The sequence below is a fragment of the Lissotriton vulgaris genome, chromosome 2_1 (genome assembly GCF_964263255.1).
Source record: "Lissotriton vulgaris chromosome 2_1, aLisVul1.2, whole genome shotgun sequence".
NCBI lineage: Eukaryota > Metazoa > Chordata > Amphibia > Caudata > Salamandridae > Lissotriton > Lissotriton vulgaris.
In genome coordinates this window covers 422,410,717-422,433,393 of record NC_141687.1, presented here as the reverse complement: position 1 = coordinate 422,433,393, position 22,677 = coordinate 422,410,717, and the positions used below count along the sequence as shown (strand labels likewise).

The 22,677-nt window shown below is 44.7% G+C and overlaps 1 protein-coding gene across 2 annotated transcripts in view; it reads left to right on the top strand.

The window, feature by feature from the left end:
* Positions 1-22,677, top strand: part of ADAM23 (ADAM metallopeptidase domain 23) — a 711,121-nt gene that overhangs the window by 448,041 nt on the left and 240,403 nt on the right. For both annotated transcript variants that reach the window (XM_086955318.1, XM_086955319.1), the window contains exon 10: positions 16,545-16,616. In XM_086955318.1, coding sequence (XP_086811444.1) covers positions 16,545-16,616 — 72 coding nt within the window. The remainder of the gene's footprint in view (positions 1-16,544; positions 16,617-22,677) is intronic.

The window sequence follows — 22,677 nt, the reverse complement described above, 5'->3', positions numbered from 1 at the left end:
TCCCTGGGGTACTCCGCAGCTGATTTCTGTGGGTTTGGAGAGGAAGGGAGGGATTTGGATCCTCTGGGTTCTGTTGGAGAGGAAGGATCGGATCCAGTTGAGGGCGGTTCCTTGTATGCCAGCCTCATGAAGTCTGGCAGTGAGCGTGTGATGTGAGATGGTGTTGAAAGCTGCGTAGAGGTTTGGAAGGATGAGGGCCACGGTGTGTCCCTGATTTAGAAGCATGCAGATGTCGTCGGTGGCGGTAAGGAGGGCGGTCTCGTTGATGTGGTTGCTGCAGAATCCAGACAGGCGTCCAGGATGGAGTTCTCTTCTATGAAGGTGGTCAGCTGTGTGTTTATGATTCTCTTGGTGACTTTTGCCGCAAAGGGGAGGAGAGAAATGGGCCGGTAGTTTTTCAAGTCTTATTAGCACTCTCCCGCAGTGGTGGGCCTTTGTAGGGGAGGGGAGGGACGCTGAGCTGGGAGGCGGGAAACGGGAGAGGACAGAGGGGCGGGCCGCAGGTCAGCTCCTGTATGACCCATAAGCACAGGTTACACCCCAAATTCAATATGTCACTGGTATCTGTAGGCCAAAGGGAAGCGAAGCTTCACTCTAAGGCGGCCCTCTTCATTGGTGTATAATGGATTGTCACTGCAGTCAAGACAGTAAACCACACTAACTTTACCTATGACTGTACACTAATATTATGAGGCCTACCCCAGGTCATCATCCAATCCTGCTGATTCCCTTTTGCGCCAGGCTACCTATGTGCAGTTAGCAGGCTGGGCACAACAGGAGTCTGCGATACATAACCCTTACAAATATTCACATGCGTGTGCTCATGTGTTCACATGTAACCAACCTAGTGCCCCTTGCCCTTGTTACATCGCAGTAGCCTTATCTTAAAAGGCAAACCCTGGCTGTAAACATGCACAGTCCGTTTACCATGAATTAACCGTTGGTAAGCCACAGGTTGGAAGGCTTCCCCACAGTATGTTGTAGAAAACCAGGTCTTTGAAAAGGGAAGTATCCAGGAGGAATAGATGGGCAGAACCCGTTGTCTCACAGTTTTCTTGTGGGAAAGCATAAACTCAATACAGTTGCCCTGAATTGTTTATTTGGAACAGGTAGTGATAAAGCCTATAGGCATGATTGTTTAATTAGGGGTGGTCATGTCAGATGTCATCAGTCAGATTTGTTTATTATGAAACATTACAATAAAGGTGGTAGGCCTCACATTTAATGAGAACAGCAATTGTAGAGTTAATAGGCTATTTAGGGTGGATTATTCTTACACTGTTTGAAAGGCTGTAGACAGGTACTTTACAATGAATCTCAGTGGGTACATCATAGGCAAAGTCTGTGATGTTAGTTATCCCCCCCTACAAAACCCTGGTTGTAGACAATTTGCACGGTTATAATCTTTACTAAGACCTCCTTAGTATATTGTTTTGCAAATTGCAATGTTGTGAATATCTGTATTTTTTGTGACTCTATGCCTGATTGTTACCTTGTAGAGGTGTTTTTGCTCAGTACGGTAAGCTTGGGTGAGTTATAGAGCCGACCCACACATAAAGTCGATATGCCAGATTTGCTGATTGGTCAAAGTTATGTTAGATGCCATAGGTCTGACCTGTTTATTATGAAATGTTATGACAGAGGACATAGGGCTGAATTGTAATCAAAACAATTAATAATGTATATAAATATCTCCACAGACAGTGCTAAGGAGCTGCTTGCTTGTCTCTCTTTTAATCTGCAGTATGCTGCATCCTTCTCGGCCACTGTTTCTACATCAGGCAGCCATCCATGGAATGGTATTGTCCATAGTGCTTGTTTGAGTTAAAATTCCATGATGGTCAGCATGTTTTAACAGGTTGGCCGTATTGGAGTAATACAACAATAATGCATTATGCAAAATACAATTCCATGGTGGCCACCCAAGACGATGTTTACTGGTAAGCGAACTTGCAAAGCTATTGTGCATAATATAGCAGTATTTTGACATACCAAGGTGGTGACACATTGCTTATATTTTGGTAGCTATGTTGTAACTTTAAAACAATGATACTTTTGAAGATAGCGCCCACTAATGTTTAATTGTTTACTTATTTCTTGTTGCAAGCACAAACCCAAAACATTTCTGCTGCTGAAATGTTTCGTTTTTCTACTATTATTCTTTAATTTAGCTTGCAAGTGCTTGTTGAGTTGTTACAGCATTTTATTGTTGATTGATAAGTAGGTGAAAGCAAGAATGAGACAGTAGGTGAACGAATTAAAGTATGAGTTCAAGGATGAGTTATAGAGAGCATGTGTGATGTACAAATAAGTGCCTACACACACCAATGACTGCAGAGGCAGTTAGTTGTGAGCAATTCCTGTTGGACTTCTCAGTTGTTCTTTTCCTTTGGACTTTCTATAGCATTTGTCATTTAGCACTGAATGGGGTGCATAAGCTTTCATCTTTCCCTTCATAGCGTCTGGTTCTCTGGCTTCTCCTTCACTTTTACCCATATGTCGACTGTGCCTCTCTCCCCTGTATCAGGAGGGCCAGCCAAACCGGCTTGTGCACTTAGAAGAGTGGATACTACTCCTCACTCTGCTGTGGCATCACAGAGTCCGGCCCGCCCCTACTTGGCTCAGAGTCCCGCATAGAAAAATAAAATGATAATAACGTCCTGTTAATCACAATGTTTTGTAAAAGAAAGAAAATATTTTTCTTTCTTGTGTTCCCTCACTCCCCGGGGTTTCCCCACTGTGACATGATTCATTATTGGGGCCATCCCAGCCCTCTACGGACTGTATGCAGTTATGAGTACCTAATGACACATTGTTTTTAATTTCACGCCATTCAGCTTCTCACATTCAAGCATGGACAAAAGGCGGATCTGGATCTGGTGTATGTTAAAGATGTTAATAATCTGTAGGGGCATACCCCGTTAGCCATATAAGTGTTTTCTTCTTTTTCTTACAGGTACCATGTGACAATTAATTCTACGTATGTACTAATGCATGCCTTATTATTGCAGCATTTAATCTAATTTAGTTTTTGATAAATATCTCACTTGAGCACGTTTTAGGAGTGGCGAACACAGGGCTGGTGGAAGAAGAGCTCGAAACATGTTGACAGGAGTAACTAGACATACCTGACTCATTGACAGTAGTTTCCCTATCTCTCTACCCCGTTTTTAATATACCCCCCAAGAGCAGGAATAAATCATGTGTAGCTCACTAGGAAGGCATTTTTAACTCACTTAGATCATACCACTCCACTTCACATAATCACAACACCATTTGCATCACACATAGTCCATCACTTAAAGTGCTCCTACGTAGTTTGCAAGTCGCAGCACACCTCAGTCCGTAGAGGGCTGGGATGGCCCCAATGATGAAGCATGTCACAGTGGGGAAACCCCGAAAAGTGAGGGGACACAAGAAAGAAAAATCTTTTCTTTTCTTTTACAAAACATAGTGATTCCAACTTCAGCGAGTATTGTGAATACTAGTCACTGACAAGCCAGGCTTTTGACCTTTGTTTCAAGGGTTTTATGTTTACTGTTAATTAAAGGAGGGTGAGCCTGGTTCCTTTCCCTCTATCTCCCCACCTTTCTTGAAAAACGGCCTGTTAATATAATTTTATTTGTATTTTTGCACTGCTAAAATAACAGTGGGGTGACGCTCCTTCACCCGCCACTGGTAAAATTAAATTTTTGAAAAGCTCTTCTACTATTCTTTTATAAAACCATATAAGTGACTTTCACCTGTTTGTTCTGTCATATAGTCTTGGAAAAGGGTCATTTGTGCAAACCTTTTTAGTGTGTGTGTTGTCTCTTGCTAGAATTTGATTCAAAGTGAGAATACTGGCCCACCCAGAGAGTACTGTTCACTTTCCTGTACACTCTGGGTCTCATTTATGAGAAGTGACAGATCGCTGCGTGAAAGCAGCGATGCGTCACTTCTCAGTGCGCCCTCCTTGTGACATGATTGATGCGTCATATGTACTGTAAGACGCATCATGTAGCAAGTATTTCTGACGTATCTGTATGGCGCAAACGTAATGTATTGCTGAAGTGTGTCACAAAAGTGACAAAACTCCTGCAATGTATCCTTTCACATGGGGCAAGCCACGTGTGAAAGGGCTTGCGTCAGTCTTACGCCTGCTGTGAGGCAGGCGTAAGATAAGGACGCATTTCCACCCTAGAAGTGGCGCAGTGAAATCTGGTACATTTCACTGCGCCACTTCTACAGGGCTTACTTACGTGGAAACGCCCACCCTGTATACATTATACCTGATGCAGGTATAATGTAGCGCAGGGGTTTACAAAGTAACATATCTGCTTAGATGCGTCACTTTGTAAATAGGGAGCAACAGTAGGCATGTATTACGCCGCTGATGCGTCACAAAATGTGACTCAACGGAAGCGCAAAACTTTGCAAGGCCTCATAAATAAGGTCCTCTGTCTTAAGTGTTAGGGTACAGAATACTGGTCTAGTGTAGAAAAATCTCCCCTGCCTCGATATGATCGTGTGAGTACAGGGTGAGAGGTGTGCTATGTGGGTGCACAAGGAGAGGTGTAGCCTGTATGATAGTAGGTTGACAGATATGCCCATATTGGTAAAGAGGCGCAGCCAATTTGTTAGACCTGGCACCTTGGCGTGAGTCTCCCTTCCACTTTTTGCTGATGTGCCTCAGATGTTTTTGCTGGTGTTCGATGCTCAGGGCACTGCGCCACGGCCAATCTGTGCCGCAGTGCAAGTGCTCCCAATATAAATTGTATCCGTAATTGATTTCCATGATTGGCGTATTTGGTTTACTGTCAGTCCCCAGTAACGTGCACCAGGAGTGCCGGGGCTTGTAGATACAAATGCGGGTAGTGGGCCTGCAGCGCTGGTTGCGCCATCCACCGAAGCAGCCTCGTAAAAGGTGTCTTGTTTCCGCCATTGCAGACCCTGCGTACGGTCTGGTACTGTCACTCTGACTGCGCAAGGGCACACACTTGCCAGTCCCTAAACCTTCCCTCACCTTCATATCAGTCACCCCTATGGTAGGCCTACGGGCCGGGTGCATTGTAAGCGTAAGGTAGGACAAGCCCTGATGTGTGTGGCATGTCCTAGTAGTCAATTATTGCCCTTTTTCATTCTTCACTATTGAAGGGCTGCCTGTTCTCTTAGGCCAAGGTGAGCTGCTGGAACTATTACACCCTATAGTCCCGGCTGGCTCAGGGAACACCGTGGCATGTCGAGTTTGATATGCCTGAACTCAGAATAATAAAATACTTCCTTTAGCAAGGTTTATTTTAATATCCTGTGTTTGCAACTGCTACTTTTAGAAAGTTAGCATTTGCTCGCCTGACAATTTCAGCCCGCTTCTGCCAGGATGTGTATCTGTTGTCTGGGTTTGTGTGAGTGACAGGGCTGGGAAATTCCCAGGGACAGTCGAGGTTACCAGGTGGTGAATAGGGTGCTTACACCAGGATGGGTGGGCGGAGTAGTCCTTGACTCTGAATAGGGTTGTGCTCCACCACCACAATACTGGCTCCACCTCCTGCGGAGCGTCTGATGTCCCTGCCCTGCACCCTGAAAGAAGACGGCAGCTTCCTGTCAACAGAGTACTCCAAAACCGGGTTGAACCAGGCTCAGGCCCCCTGGCTTGCCAAGACAAAAGAAAACGAGTATAAAAGTAGGAGCCCTGCTCCTAAGAAATTAGATCCTCTTTTGACCACGACGAACCTCTGCCTGACTAGAAGGACCAAAGGAAGCTGAGGAAAGGAAACCTGCAGTGGTGCCTTGCTGAGGACGGAGAGTAAAAGACCAGAGAGGACTTTGAAAACTTGTGCCTGAAACTATCTTCAAGGGCTTGATCACGAGCTTGCCCCCTGAACGGAACCCCAGGACCAGTGGGTTCTATTCTGCCTGTGCCCGTTTGCTGTTGGGCCTTTAGTTCTTATTCCCTCGCCAGAGTTGTGACTCGGGTGCCTTCGCCCTCCAAGGTCGTGACAGCTCGGAGCCTGGTCGCCCCGCCGCAGAGAGCCCCGCTCAAGCTTGAGTCGCTCTCCGCTTCAGAGCCGGACCGCCCGCTCTCTGGTCACCTCGCCTGCTCCGGAGCACGCTGTGTGCCTCTCATCTTCTCCCGCCGGAATCTGCACGTAGCGCATCTGATAGCCTTGGACGGTCCGTACGTCGTAACGTACCCAACTGTCTCGCTTTGCCCTCCTGCATACCAAGGCTGTGCCGCACCTCAAGAAAGGCCTTCCGTACTGTCGTACCGAAGGCCCGTTGAGGCACCCGTCTGTCCGAGAACGCGACGCCCCACTCAGATCCACAGGTACGACCTGGTGTGCTAAGACGTAGTACGCCCCGCAGGCCTGAACGGCGTCGCGCCCCGTGAGCTGCATCTGACCCCGGATCGCCACAACCCTCCACATCGTCCCGCTCACCCGCCTCGCACCTCGAGGGGGCTCCAAGCCAGATAGATCCTTTGGAGAACCGTTGGCCTCGTCCCGTGTCCGCCCTCACCAGTAGCCGTGCCTGAACCGCCTCGGACACTCATCGCAAGGTACACGTGAACTCTGTCCCGAGTTCGCATCGGATCCAGGGTCCGCAACGTTTGTTTTCCCTGCCATCGTACCTTGCTAACCAAGAACACTTAAGAACAATCACCTGTTTAAATCTGGTGGCCTTCAATCGCTAAACGTTATATGGTCTTGTGATAATTCTGCATATGAAGTATGTTTACATAAAGTCTACTTATTTTTGATACAGTCCTACGACTGGTGTCTGTCTGTGGTGGTCAGTGGGTTTCCTGTATGTGCTCATAAATGCTTAACTAACTATCGCCCTGAGGATTAGCCTTGTCTGCTCGCGCCACACTACCTAGAGGGTGAGCAAGGGTTATTTCTAAAGGAGTAGTTCTCTTACCCTGACTAGAGGAGAGGGTCCCTGTTTGCCACAAGTGCATACCTGTGCCAACCAGAGACCCCCGATTCTAACACAATTAAAGACAGAGCAATTGAAATTACCATTGATCAATTATGTGCATACCTTTTAACTTTTCCTCTTTTACATTGCTTGTCCAAGAAACAAGAGTCGAATACCAAATTGAAATTTTAAAGAATCTAAAAAGACAATTTGTAAGTTTTTTCCTCCTGCAATCCTTTTTGGGGAGATTGTTTCTCCACAATTTTTTACAAATTCTGAAATATTTATGAATTTGTTTTCCAGATTTTCAGGTGATTTGCAAACATTTCACAAATCCCTATATGTGAGTCGGATAAAGGCAAGATTGACCTACATTGTGATGGACAGTGAGGGGGTTCACCAACCTATCTTGCAAAATGTGTCAATTACAACCTAAGGCATTGCATAAAGTGCTTTATATAGGCCAATTCTCTTTAAATAGTTTGGAGAAATAGGACGTTTATGTTCTTAAGATGAAACGTCGAATTAAACCCATGTGCATTTTTTATGTTATGCCAGTGATTAATTTCGACCTGAATCTGACCTTTTTGAACCAAGCAACTCTACATACCAGAAATGATGGGCACTTGTTTAACCGTCATTCCCAGTAATTAAAATTTGGAAGTCTCTTTGACTTTTAAGGCATTTAACAGTATCTCCTTCAGCGGCACTCCAATATTTGGGATTGCCATTGGATTCAATGAATGAGTACATTTTGCTATTGTGGCAGCTGTTGTTGCTGCTGCAGTTCCTGTGGTTGAGGAAGCTGTTTTTGATGTTGCCTTTGCTTGGTCAATGGAGGTGTACCTGCCTCACTGAAAGTTTTTGTTGCAGTTGCTTGCCCTGCCATGGGAACTGTGGTGCTTGTAATTGTTGGCCCAGCTGCTTTTGAGCTGTGGTGACAGCTCTGGTTATTGCTGTTTTACCATCTTTGCTTGCAGCTGTGGTTACTGCTCTTGTCCCAGTTGCGGTGGCAATTGGGGTCCTCTTGTCTTTACAGCTGTAGTTACTGGCATTGTTCCTGTTATACTTGCAACTAATGTTGCTAATATGGCTGGTTGATTTTGTGGTTGTGGCTGCTGACACCGTTTTTTTGCTCACCATGCCACCCCAGTTTAGACCTGGCCATATGCAAATTATTCTTGACCCTGTGCCTCATGGGAACAGTCCACCCTGAATTGCCAAGCTAGGTCCTCCCTGGACTGGAAACAAGCATCCTAGAACAGGTTTCGAGGTTTCACCCCTCATCAGCCAGGATAGCTTGAATCGAATGGCACAGTAAGCACAGGACCCATGTCTGAGCATACCTGGTGCACTTAGGGCGAGAAAGCAAAAGACACACAATGATGGACGGAATGCAGAACAAATCAAAACATTCACCCCTAGTGAAGAGATCTGGGATAAATCCATCACTCTTTTGCTCACCATTCCACCCCAGTTTAAACCTGGCCAGATGCAAATCAGTCTTGGCCTTGTGCCTCGTGGGAACAGTCCAGCCTGAACTGCTAAGTCAGGTCCTCCCTGCACTGGAAACAAGCATCCTAGGACTGGTTTCGGGGTTTTGCCCCTCGTCTCCAGGATAGCTTGAATCCAGTGGAACAGTGAGCCCAGGACCCACGTCTACACATACCTGGCGCACTTAGGGGAAGAAAGCAAAGGACACACAATTGATGGACGGAATGCAGAACAAATCAAAACATTCACCCCCAGTGAAGAGATCTGGGTTGAATCCATCATTCTTTTGCTCACCATGACATCCCAGTTTAAACCTGGCCATCTGCAAATCAGTCTTGAACCTGTGCCTCATGGGGATAGTCCAGCATGAACTGCCAAGCAAGGACCTCCCTGGACCCGAAACAAGCCTCCTAGGACCAGTTTCGGGGTTTAACTCCTCATCAGTCAGGATATCTTGAATCCAGTGGCACAGTGAGCCCGGGACCCATGTCTGGGCATACCCGGTGCACTTAGGGTGAGAAAGCAAAAGACACACAATTGATGGACGGAATGCAGAACAAATCAGACATGCACCCCAGTCAAGAGATCTGGGTGAAATCCATTATTCTTTTGCTCCCCATGCCACATCAGTTTAGACATGGCCATTTTCAAATCAGTCTTGTTGGGAAGACATGGGAACAGTCCAGCCTGAACTGCCAAGACAGGTCCTCCCTAGACCAGAAACAAGCATCCTAGGACCGGTTTCAGGGTTTCACCCCTCATCAGCCAGGATCCCATGAATCCAGTAACAGAGTGAGCCCAGTACCCACGTCTGAGCATACCTGGAACACTTAGGGAGAGGAGACAAAAGACACACAATTTTTGTTTTTTTTACCCGAGTTTTAAATAGCGCGAACTTGACCCTAACGTATCAGGTATCAGAGCGCTTTACATGAGCACCAGTTACGTTACACAAGGACAGATTATTTTTTTCTTTTTGTTAGGCACGGGTAGATTAATTGATTTGCCCAGAATCACAGGATGTTGAGCGTCACTGCCCAGACTCAAACCTGGTTCCCCAGATTTGAGATTGACCGCCCTAGCTGTTAGCCTACATCCTCTCTAATTGATGGACGGAATGCAGAGCAAATCAAAACATTCACCCCCAGTCAAGAGATATAGGTTAAATCCATCATTCACTTGCTCACCATTCAGGGTGGACTTGTCCTGGCAGTCTGGGCTGGACTGTTCCAATTGGGCGCAGGGTCAAGACTGATTTACATATGTCTTGGTTCAAACTGGAATGGCATGGGGAGCAAAAAAACGATAGATTTAGGCCCAGATCTCTGTACTGAGGTGAATGTATGACAGTGTTCTGCATTCTGTCCATCAATTGCTGTTTTTGCTACTATGAGAGTGGCAAAGCTGTTGTGGTTACTCTCATTGCTGTTGTTGTCTCTGGTGTCATAGAAGCCATTGTTGCTGCTATGTATGCTGCTCTTGTGGCAACTTTTGATACTGCTATAGTCCCTCTTTGGGTTAAAAAAAAAACATGACTGATCTGATCCCTGGCATGGTGGTGACGACTGTGGTTCCAATTGCTATTACAGGCTTGGTTCCTGTTGTGCCTGTAGCAGTTGTTGGTGTGCCAGCTGTTGTTGCTTCTGTGAGGGTGGCTCTTATAAGAGACGTAGTGGCTGCTGTGATGGCAGTTTGTGTTGATTCTGCTGTGAGGCTGGGTTTTGCTGCTGTGCTTCCTGTTGTTGTGGTAACTATTCTCCCCTGTGTGGTTATAGCTGTGGTCAGTGCTGTTGACCCTGCTTTGTTGGCATATTTTGTTGTTGCTGCTGTCCCTGACATGGAGACAGCTGTTGTTACAGTTGTGATATCTTTTGTGGTTGCATCAAGGGCTGTTGCTGTAGTTCTTGCTTTTCTCTGCTGACAGCTGTTGTTTTTTATGCCATAGTGGTAGCTGTCATCACTGTATTGGCCCCTTCTCTGGTTGCTACTTACGTCGTTGCTGTAACCCCTGTTGTGGTTACATTTGTGGGTCATGTTGAGGTCCCTATCATTGTGGCTGTTTTGGTTGTGGTAACAGCTGTGGTTTCAGTTATAGTTGCTGCTGTTTTCTCTTTCATGGTAGTAGCGATTGTTCTTACTATGGTTCCTGCCATGGTTACAATTGTAGTGGATTCTTCCATCACAGCTCTTGTCCATTATGTGCTGGCAATTATTGTTGAAGGTTTTATGGCTACAGTGGTAGTGAGTGCAGTCACTTCTTTTAAGGCTTGTGTTGTAGTTCTTCTGTTGCTGCTCTTGTGGCAGCTGTTGTTGCTTATGCTATTATGGCTACTGTGGTTGCCTTCATGACTACAGTGGTGCAAGCTTTTGCTGCTGGGATGACTGCTGCTCTCACTGCTGTAGTTGTCATTCTTGTGCAAACTGTTGTTGCTGCTATTGTAGCTGCTGTTTTCACTTGTTGTTGCAGCAGTCATGGTCACCCGTGTGACAGCTGTTGTTGCAGCTGTAGGCTCTGCTTTATTTGCTGCTGTTTTCCCTGTGATGGACACTGGTGGATACCCACCGTCACCGTGAGCATGGAGGACCATATTCATGCCAGGCAAGCTTGACAGGAAGATTGCAAAAGATCTTTTTTCTTAGCCCTGTCACCATATCAAGAATTACATGCAAAATGCATAAATGCTCAAATCAGTCCTTAAAGCCCTTCACTATTTGCTAAGAATTCTCCTTTTTGCTATGACATGAGTTCTGTCAAGCGGTCTCTACCCTAAAGTACTGTCTGGAAAAAGAGAATTACAAAGAAGTTCGCTGCTACAAGTGAACAGTTATAAGTATGAAGATTACATTTTAAAGATGGTGATAAATATAAATATGAGGTCATTCTGAGACCCGCCAGATATTGACTCTGGGGTATGCAGTCTTGTGATGTTTAGAAGTAACAATAGCTTTACATTTTTCAGGAGAGTTGGGAACTTCTACTAGTTGTGCTTTGTTATTTAGAGAACAACATCCCCAATTTCGCTGGAAAATCGTTAACTGCTCTGTAATTTGTTTTGTAACATTAGATGTATGTTGTTTCTGAGATGTATTAATGCTCCGAAATGCTTTTGAATAAGATTACTTCCTTGGCTCTCCCCACTCGGTGACCGCATCGTTGCTAAGTCCACTGTTCTCAGTCAGCTTGACTACTTTTTAGGAGCTTACCACGTTTTGTAGAAGTATAGTATATTCAAAACTTGGGTGCATAAATTGCTTTTGCCTGACTTAGTTCTTCTTTTACCTCTGCTGCCCTTGACACTTTACATTGGTTGCAGTGGCTAAAACACTTTCTTTCAAATCCAGGGGTACAACACTCAAGACCCTACATCAATCTGGCTCATTCTATTTGAAAAACAAATTTAAGTTCGATGTTCACACTCATCCTCTTTGTTCTCATGATTCTTTCCTCCTCTCCGTTCTCAAAGTTAAAAGAGCACACTCAAGTGGCTTGGCTTTTTTTCTGTCTGGTGCTTAATTGTGGATTTCCATGCCTCTCCCACTACTAGAATGCCGGCCCTGACTTAGGTCAGAAAGGCCTTAAAGACCTGGGGGCAGATTTATGTTAACTGGCGCATCCCGAGGGATGCGCCAGTTAACATGTGCCACAGTGCGCCACAGCTCCGCCAGCCATGGTGCGCCGCATTTATAATGCGGCGCACCATGGTGCAAAAACGGCACCGATGCATGACGCATCTGTCCTGGAAATGTGGCGCATTGCTGGAGTTGCGTCGCAAGCGCGACGCAGCTCCAGCAAGGCTCGGGGTGCCCCATTTAACAATGCTGCGTCAAGACCTACGCCTGCTTCAAGCAGGCGCAGGCTTTTGACGCAGCATTGGCTTAAAAGTGACTGAGTGAAATCTCATAGATTTCACTCAGCCACTTTTGCGAGGCGCACCTGCCCCGGAACGCCCACCCTGCGCCGGAACGCCCACAAGCGGCGCAGGGCTTTACAACGTGACGCATCTGCCTAGATGCGTCACGTTGTAAATCGTTCGTAGGGATGCGCCACTTTTACGCCGCCTTGCGTGACGCAACAGCGGCGTAAACGTGGCGCAAGGGCCTCATAAATCTGCCCCCTGGTTGTAAACTCTCTGATCAGGTTTCTTCCAGTCCTTTAAGGATTTCTTTCCTGCTTGGTACTTGAACTGCTTTGCTCAGTTTCTCTAACTCTAGGCCAACATTTTGGTATGTGTGTGATTTTCAAAACCGAGTAACAGAACATTGTTTGTGTTTGTACCTGTTTATTACTTTAAAGCCTATTAAAGTATTTAGGGAGAAATGCACAAAATAATTTTCTGTTGCAAACCCTGCCATGTGCCAAATCACAGGGGTTGCAACTTCAGTACTGCTTTTTGGTATGTATGAAACTCATTTTGCGAATCCGAAAATCCTTTCTGAACCACAAAGTGGGTTTTGCAACCCATCCCAAATCACAGTTAGGACGGGTTTGTGAATGGTGTGTCTCATCTGTAGGAAAGTAGGATCCCCACTTTTTGCTGGTGTCATAATATTTTTCTGACCAGATTGGCTGGCATCCTGCTAATCAGGATCCAAGCCACTGTGCCTTCTCCCTAAATTGGCTATGGTTAGTACCTTGGTACATTCCTAATTGGCTGCTGGTGTACCTTAGTAAGTCCCTAGTATATGGTTCTGAGGTAACTAGGGCCTAAGTACACCAGGTATGTATTATGCCACCAATAGGTGACCCTCCAAACTCTGACTACAGGCCTGCCATTGCAGCCTGTGTGAGTTGGTGCTTGCACCTCTCACAAAAGATATATGTTTCCTTTTATCTAACATCAATGCACTTCAAACCTCTAAGTCACCCATTGCTAGGCCTTTCAGTCCCAAAGGCAGAGTGCTCAGTTCTTATAGAGAGGGAGCCCCTGCATGAGCAGGACTCCCCTGCAATCTTCGAGGTCCATTCTCCTGGGTTGTCAGTGCATCAGCCATTATGATATATAGAGTGGCCATGGGTCATTACACGATGACCATCTCAAAACTGGTTGTAATGAACCTTGTCATGTTTGATATCAACCATGTTGGAATCCTACCCCCACACTGTGACAGGGTTTAGTGTATTGGGCCAGGGTGGGGGTACTTCCCAGCGCACCTCAGATTGCTTGAGGGCCCATTTGGTGCCCGCCTTGCATACTCTACCTCAAACCAGTTTGGGGAGCTGTTGGCTCCCGATCTGGCGCAAAACTGGGCAAAGGACATGGGAGTATCCTCCAGCCCCTCCTCTGGGAGAGACCCCTGAATCATTCCAACCCTTACCTTAGGGTACTTAAGGGCTTACCTGACGGTGGGTCCCTAGATACGTCATGGGATTCAATTCAGATCTAACTCCACTTCCTCTTCAACCATCTGGACATTCTGACCGAGTCGTATGGACTGTGTCTGACTGACCACATCGGTCTTCGCTTTCGGAACCGAGACTGAGTCCCTGTGCACTCCGTAAGTTGGTCATTGCTAAGGCTGGGCAATTCTCAACTGCAGAGATTTTCAGGCCCTGTCAAGGGGCCTCTTTGATTCCAGTAGGGCCTCCCTGCTTGCAGAGGGTCTCCCCAGATTTAGTTTAACGTTGTGAGTCTCTTGGACCTTGCTGGTCCCAACACTGTATCTTTTCATATTCTTCCACGTGTTTCAATTGCCAAGTCCTGTTGGTGCTCCCGCCGGACACCGACCCTCTGGATATCAACATCTGATGTAGGACAGCAGGTACACTGTTCTTGGTCATTCCCAGCGTCACCGGGCACACTAGCTGAAGAGACAAGGGCACCGTCAACTCTCCTGCAACAGCCGACATTGGAGGGCACCCGACTCCCATGCCTCCTGGTCACTCCTGAGTGGCATAGACTCTGTCCCCTCTGCATGCAGGTACTCTTCTGCTTGAACCCACCCTTGGATTCCACCACACTCTTCCAGGTTCTTCACCAGCAGAATCTTGCTTGAAGTACCCCATTGGGGTCTACAACGGTTCTTGACATCACTTTGTACCTATGCACCTCGCTCCCCTGGAGCAGATAACCTGGTCTCCCGGGTATCTATGCGAGGGGTGACTCTTGAAACGTTTATCTTCAATGGGGTGTCTTCCAAGTCCTCCAGGAAGGGTCCTTTTTCCTAGGAATTGCAACCGCGACTTCACCATTTACTTACCTTGAGCATACAGTTGTGTATTCACTTAGCACACGGCCTACGTGGGGTTCCTGGGTCCTTACCTCAGGTGGTTCCTTGGTTCCCCAGCACTTCTTAGTCTTCTGGGTCCACTCTTGACTTCGGTCGTTAGTCGTATTCCATTTTTGTATATGGTTTGGTCCTCCCCTGTAGCCCACTGTATTTTCGTGCTACTTACCTGTCGTATTAGCAAAGAATTGTGTGTATTGTAAATATATCTCCAGGTAGGAGATATGGCGTTGGGTTAGTGAGTGTCTGTAATAAATAACTATTTTTATATCCTCACTGTGTGGTTCTTTTTCACTTAGTCTGCACTATAACATTAGAGACTCCTGTAATAAGCTGCTTTACACTCCTCCTTGACTAAGCCTGAAGGCTGCTTTCCATAGCTACCACTTAGAGAGCTTTCTAAGGTTGTATAAATCACTAAAAGCACAATAATGGTTGTCTGGGTTGGTGCAGGGGGCTACACTTGAATAAGTGTGCACGATATACCAAGCCAGCCTCCTACACCATCCTAACTGTCAGTCACAGTGGTATATACAGTGGTTTGGAACCATAATCGACTCCTCAAAGCAGGTGGAAACTAAATCTCAAAGGGGATGTGTCCCCTTTGTGCACCTTCCCTTTTATAAATGTTTTATGCAGCCTCAGTGGGTTTTGGAATATGTCCTGGGGTACACAGACTGCACCCACAATGCTTTCCAAACCGGTAACTTGTTTTTTGAAAAATCAGCAATGGGTCCTTTAACTCCTTCGATGCTTGTGACTGAAAGGTTCCGTCACGAGCGCCGGTTGGGCTGTGCTTATGACGGAATCGTTCTGTCACGGCCACGCCCGTTTCTTAGAACCTTCAGCACAGCGCGAAAATTTGCGCCGCGCTGAAGGTGCTAAGAAACACTGGTTGCTTTTGGAGCAAAAATGTTTATAGTTTCAGAAAGTAAATGTAGGGATGGAGCTCAGGCCCTGCATTGGAAGCAAATCACAGAGCGTCCAATCATGATGTGTCTATTTCATATTCATTAGGCAGGTTGTTCTGTGACCTTCTACAAACAGACAATTTGCAATGCAATACGACCTATTTGTACAGAGGTCGCGTAGCAAATTGCATTTCCATTCACCAACCAGTCGGAGAGGAAAGTGTAGTTCCTTGATTTGAAAAGGGGAAAGATGCATCTGGCTCTTAATTCTAACCTATAATTGCACGTCATAACCTAGTAAGATTTTAAAGTGTTACTGTAGAATTTTCAAAGTAAAGTATAATGTGTTATATGTTTAAATGTAAACATACTAAGTCAAGATCAGTCAACCATTGCGGTGCAAAATTATGGGATGGAATTAATGCACCCCTATTCACAATTGAGTAAGATGTGCCAATGACCTATTATTCTGAAAAAATGGGAGACGAGAGAAAGGGGAGAGAAGTGAATCACTTTGCAAATGCTCGAATTAGCATCAGCTTTGTCCACCAAAAAGCTAGAAAATACATAAACTATTTAAATATTAATGACAACAGCAACCATTGATCCCATTTTTGTTCTTATTCTGACCTAGAAATTCACAAATGTATTAAAAATGACTAGTCCCGCAATCATTGGTATGTACAATAGAGTCCGAAAGTAAATAATTCAGATTCAGTTCACATTGAGACACTGATGACTCTAAAGGGCAGAAAAGCTCAACAAACACTGCTGCATAAAGACCGACGAAAACATATTCTTTTAAATATTGTTTGTTTGTGTTCATTCATTTCCCAGCTGCCCCAGTCGCTCGCTTATAGTGTTCAACTATGAATCATATGGTCACTATTTTGTTGCTAGTGAACAAACCTACACAGAATTGAGCACCACCCCAAAGCTCTACTACATTGAAGTATTGCAGAGAATAATTGCATGTCTTGAGTTCCTCTGACAAACGTTTCTCTTTCCTTTCAGTTTAAGAAGTATCGCTCTTCTCACGCTCACACCAACAGCTTTGCGAAGTCCGTGGTCAACCTGGTGGATGCTGTAAGTATCTGTACTCTTCCTCGAATGCTGTGCCTGTCTGTGCCTTGGTGAAGATCTGCTGCCATCAGGTCTGCTGTAGAAGACTCTAGTGCAAACCCTACTGGGGATGAGCAGGACTGGTGATCTATGCAGCTCCAGCCTGCGAGTTTAAAGCTAGCCTAACAGTATTAGTCATCTAAACTTACGGTCAGCTGGTGACTTTCTTCATGGCCTGTGCAGAGGGAGTTGCTACCTTGTAATGTAAGTAGAAGTCAGTCATTTCTCTCAACTGCATCTTTATGGTTGCCTCGAAATCATGTCGGGAATGGCGGTCTCACTGGAGGTGACAAGGAGCGAATGTGCATTCGACAGCTCACCGTACATATCAGTGTGGAGGTACACTGACTGAGCAATGTCCCGAAATTTGCAATGGCAGAAGTCACTGTTCTGCCTCATTAGTGTGTAAATAGAGACCCTCCCCATACAGCACTCCCCATTAGTCGAACTCTTCAAGCATTAACTTGATGCACTTAATTCCAACAGTTCTACAAAATGGCGGAGCCTTCTGTGCTATTCATGTGACTTACTCAAGCAGAGTAGCCCAGCGTTGTTCTGTGTCTGGACACCTGTGCAGATGGGCTGCAGGTCCACCGGAGGCCCATGCACTCTTCCATGCCTTCTTCCCCATCCTCAAAGATTCAAGGGCACTATCCTGGTGCCCAATGGTATTGCTCTGGTAAGGTCCAGCCAAATAGTTGGTCCATAAACTGTGAAATAAAAGGGCTCATCACAACTTCAGGTATGCATTTAGTTATCAAAATGTACTAGGGTGATGCATTAAGGGTATTTATGAATAACATACAAAAGAAATATTACTGCTCACCAGCGCGTGATAAATTAGAAACTTCACAGCGGACCATACTTTATTGAGTCTCTTTAATTTTGAACTGTGACCTTCCACAGTTTTTTCCATTCTTTGAATATGTGTATTCAATATTCTCCTGCATATGTTGACATTTGGCTATGTGCAATTAGTTGACAGCTGCATAGTATGCATCTTGATTTCATCAATACTTGAGACATTTAATTGGGTTTTCCTTGAAATGATTATGGAATATGTTAAATACAGTTATTTTTTCATATGCTGAAACTTGGTCAATGACCACATTGCTTTTTGATTGGAGAAGTACAGCATAAAAGGAGTGCAAAGGTGATTTGTGGGCGCTGTTAATGAGCTCCACATGTGTGCAGCTGGAGAGCAGAAACATTATTATTATCATCAGCATTCTATAGTATCTCGCTCGTGGAAATGCAAGTGTTTGGTACAAATAGAATGTAATGAACATGTTTGAAAAAGGAACTTGCTCCAAGCACACTAAGCATATACAATATTATGGGGTGACTGGGTATCCATCAGAACCTGACGTCTAAAGATTATATTACAATTGGTTCTGTTGGGTGGAATACATTTCTTTACATTTGCAACAATTATTTTGCAGAAAAATGAAAAGAGACATATATGAAGTCAATCAAAGTAGATATATTATAGGCTCTTGATTTGTAAATTTTTCTTTTACAAAATTTAAAGGCTGCCATGAACAATATTCACAATTGATAAAGGTAAAAAGAGTGTCTTTTTAGGTGAGTAGGTGATCTAAGGGGGACAAGGTGTTTTGAGTGAAGATAATATATACTGGGATTGATAAAAACAGTGTATAAAATGTTGACATCAATTGACATCCGTTCCTAGACATATACATCTCCAATGAGCCTCCTATAGATTTTGTTGTTTGGCATGGGATGTATAACATAGGATTTGGATTGACGGGGTATGTCGACGTTTCGACCCAAGATGGTGCGTGATTACGATGAAGTCACAGCAGGTCTTCTTCAGGACACAACATGGACAGCTTATCAGGAGAACACAAATTAGCGATAGCTGTAGTGTGTTTCACATGAATGGTCCAAATATTGATAGTCAATGGACCTATCATTGAGGTTGTATTAGGTACCACTTGGAGTTCTTATCTTAGTAGAATGGAGCTAGATCCACCATCTAGTTGGATCCTGAAAAAAGGAAAGGGTAAAAGTGAAGGGCGGCTAGAACCAGGCTAGCTCACAGAAAGATGTCTGGAGAAATGGAGCTGTTACCTTGAGGGGAGCAGAAACGAGTGTGAATCACGTTGCTCCAGTCGGTAACTGAATCCGTAGATAGAAACTGTGTAATAAAAGAGGGTAGGTGAGTCTCCATAACACTTACTAGAAACCAAGACACGCGCGTGGTGTGATCGCATTGTGTGAAAGGAGGCTATTAAGGACAAGGTAATTCGTTATTGTGCATGGGACGGAGAAAGCATACAATGGAAAAGCTGTGTCTAAACTCCAAGGCGACCAAAATTTACATCTGGAGAGCCGTATCTAACATCACATGTGTGGCGAACTTGTTGGACGGACACAAAGTGCGTGGGTCGTAGATTATTATATCGTAACGCGCTTGTAAAGAATGACATCAACTACCTGTCATGAGGTAACAGAGTCATGGTTAATAGTGACCTTATGCGCAACAGTGCGTGTATGTGAAATCCAACAATGTGTTGTGATGCCAAATGTGCGATCGTCTAGATGACAGTGTGTCCAAGGACAAGGCTGTATCAATGACTGTGATCGGCCCTGTGATGTGAAAAAAGAGCATGATTAGCAAGGAGTAGTGAAGCTGCATGGAGCACGGTGCCGGCATACTGTAGTTTAAGAAGGCGTGATATGCAAGGAAGGTGTGAAGCCTTAAGAGTAGAAAACATGATTGGCGAGGAAGGAATGAAGGGCATAATTATGAGTCTGGCCTCGGACCGCCAGTCTTGCAACTGCCACATTACAACCTTGGCGATCGTGCCACCCTGGGATTGCCAACTCCGCCAGGGAACCACCGTTCCCTGGAGGTGGAACAGATGTCTCGAGGCAGTAATATGCTTGGCTGGACCACTGTGGTCCCGCCAAGCATATTACGACTTTCCTCACCACCACTGAGGTCTTTCCTCCATGAAAACAGTTGTGGTGAGGAAATAAAGGGGGCTCCACAGGGCCCCTTTGTGCCTCGGTCTATGTGGATGCACACAGTGGGGCACAACAAGTGCCTCCCTTTGTGCATGCACCCCCAGTTCAAGCACAGCATGGACTTCAAAGTCCATGCTGTGCTGGAACTTCCATTGCAGTACCAATTTTATAGACAAAGCCCTTAGCATTGCCAGCGAGATTTAGCTTGATTTTTAGGCACAGACTGCAAGGTGTCCATATCTATTTATGCCCTCTTCCCACGTTCAAAGACTCGATAGATATTACTAAAATTCCCAAAATCCAATTGAAGTGCTTGATAAAGAAACATCTAAACTTCTGGGATTAGGACCTTTGTACTTGTAGAAGCTTTCTAATTGTATCAGGTTTGTTATGTTCTTACAGATGGGGAGCCTTCCAGGACTGGACTGGGGGCATGAGGCAAGAGAGCTTTTTTTCCAGTGAGCTCTAACAGCGTTTTCTTTGGCAATAAACAAATGCAAGCTTTGGCCTCATATTTTTTAATTATGCTAATGGGAGAACACTAAGTGGAGTGCTCCAGTTGCATCATCTTGCCACTGCCAGAGTGCATGCTTTAAGGGGCATTGCAACTATGAAGTATCCATGACCCGTCTGATGGAGTGTTAGGGCCATCCCTCACTGACATTTTTGCCTACCCTTTACCTACTGTTTTTCATATTGAGGTCAATTGTATAGCACAGTGGAAAACCCCATCAATACTGCCTCTGCCCTGGGGCTGCTCCAATGCCTGTCCCATAGTCAATCCCTTAATAACACCTGTGCCTACCAATCTATGATGAGTTGAAAAACCCTAATTTGGTGGTAGAAATCCTTCAGCAGAAGTCAGAGGAAGGTAGAAGATCAAGGAAGTACGGTCTTAGTTCCAGTCCATCCAGATTCATGAGAGAAGGTGTCGGTCCCATGACCCAAAAAATACTTATCCCGTCTCAGATTCTGAGAAATGTATTTCTAGTTTCAGAAGTTAGAGATATGTTATCAATGAAGTTGAAGGAGCAGCACCCTCCCTTAACACCCATGCTGTTTAAAATAGGAGCACTGATTTAATTTGTTCTTCTTATTCTGCATCAACATTGTCAAAACCTCTAGAAACCAGGCCTAGAATTACCCTTCATTTATAAAAAGCTGTATTAAAAGAGTCAGGGAAAAAGCGAATAAAGTGACAGCTTTACCTTTCCATCCAAGGTGAAGGAAAGTCTCTGAGTGTTTGGTAGTCTTCAAAAATAATATGGCAAAAATTGTAGACCCAAAACTTAAGGCATCAGTCCAAGATGAAAACATTATTGTGCTCAAAACTGTGCCAACAATTGCAAATGAAGAACCTTGGAAGTCACTCTACAGTAATGTCTTATCATGGTTTAAGGGTAATGTTTTGCTCAATGGTCAGACACCCGGACATAAAGAGACTACCTCCCCCTTATTCACACCCCTTAATGGTCTGAAAGGATGCTGTTATTTGAGGTGTGATTCAGGTAGTGCAAGGAATTTTCATGGGACATACATGTCTCCATGCCCTCCATTGTAACCTAGGTTTGAGGTTTTAAATCTGCTATTTCGACATTGCAAAAGAAACCTTTTCCCAGACCTAAACCTTCCTTTTTAATACATATAAGTCATCCCTTAGCCAGGCCCTAAAATGCCCATGGGGCAGGGTGCATTGTATTTAAAATTAGCACATGTATAATTTATGTTTTACATATCCTGGCAGTGAAACACCCATAAAAGTAGTTTTTCACTGTGGCAGCACAGGCTCTAACATAGGTTAATACTGGTTTCTTAGTCCAGAGATAAATTTGCCACCGGGACGAACCTGGTTCCTGTGTCTGACCCATACTCCATCACAGTCAGCCTTAACTCTTGAAGTTGACCTGGTCTGACACGACTAGGTAACTCCTATGTTTCATTCAGGCTTTAAACGTGTATTTACTCTGTTCTAATTATTGGACTTTTGTTGTTTAAGTGTAATTTTATTTATTAACATTTACTCTATTTTTTTAATGTAGCTTGGGATTTTCATATTATCGATTAACCCCTCGCCACCAACTAATACTCCAAATTCTTACACCACCACACATCAGTTATCGTTCACTAAGGTTTATGAAATAATTCAATTTCCAAGTATTGGATCACCCATTCTTGAAAGTACTGTCTGTTAGTTGTGGTCAATAATTCAATGACCCGTGTGTAATTTGATGGTACAAAGAAAGTTTGTAGCAGTCGTATCTTTACGATTGCACATCACTGGTGCAGTGGTATCTGAGGATTTCTCATTGCCTTAGGGAATCTAGTACAACTCAATAGGTGTGTAGCTGACACCCCTCTATTTCAATTAGTGTTCTAAATCATACATAAAACAAATGTAAGTTACTGAGATTGTTTTCCAGTTGGGTCCATTTAGTGCTGCTGGTATCACTCAAAGTATCTAATGCCCTTTAATGCCCGAACTCATGACTTAAAATTAAGACAAATACCAGAAGTTTCCAGTTTCTCCCACCCAAGCCATAGTCCTGTCTGTTCTCCTTCAAAGATGCACTCAGGATTTTATAAAGGTGAGCTTGTTGATTTTTCCCACAAATTTGATATGAGTGGGTTTGAACCATCTGTGGATAGGTAATGAGGTGACTTTTCCCATAGATACCCCTCTAATGTCTTTTGACCCGTGTGTAATTTGTTGGTACAAAGAAAGTTTGTAGCAGTCACATCTTTACGATGGCACGTCACTAGTGCAGTGGTATCTGAGGATTTCTCATTGCCTCAGGGAATCTAGTACAACTCAATAAGTGTGTAGCTGACACCACTCCAGGGAAAAAAAGATCTGATGTGCTTGCATTTTTCTCACGCATTGTAACAGCTGGTTGCTACAACCATGATTGTTCATACCCAAAAATTACCTTCATTACATTTCATGGCTCAGCTGACAGGAAGCATGATGCTTGGTTGCTGAGCTGGCTGGGAGGTCTTGTTGTGAGCTGGGCCAGGCTGTGCTGGAAAAGTG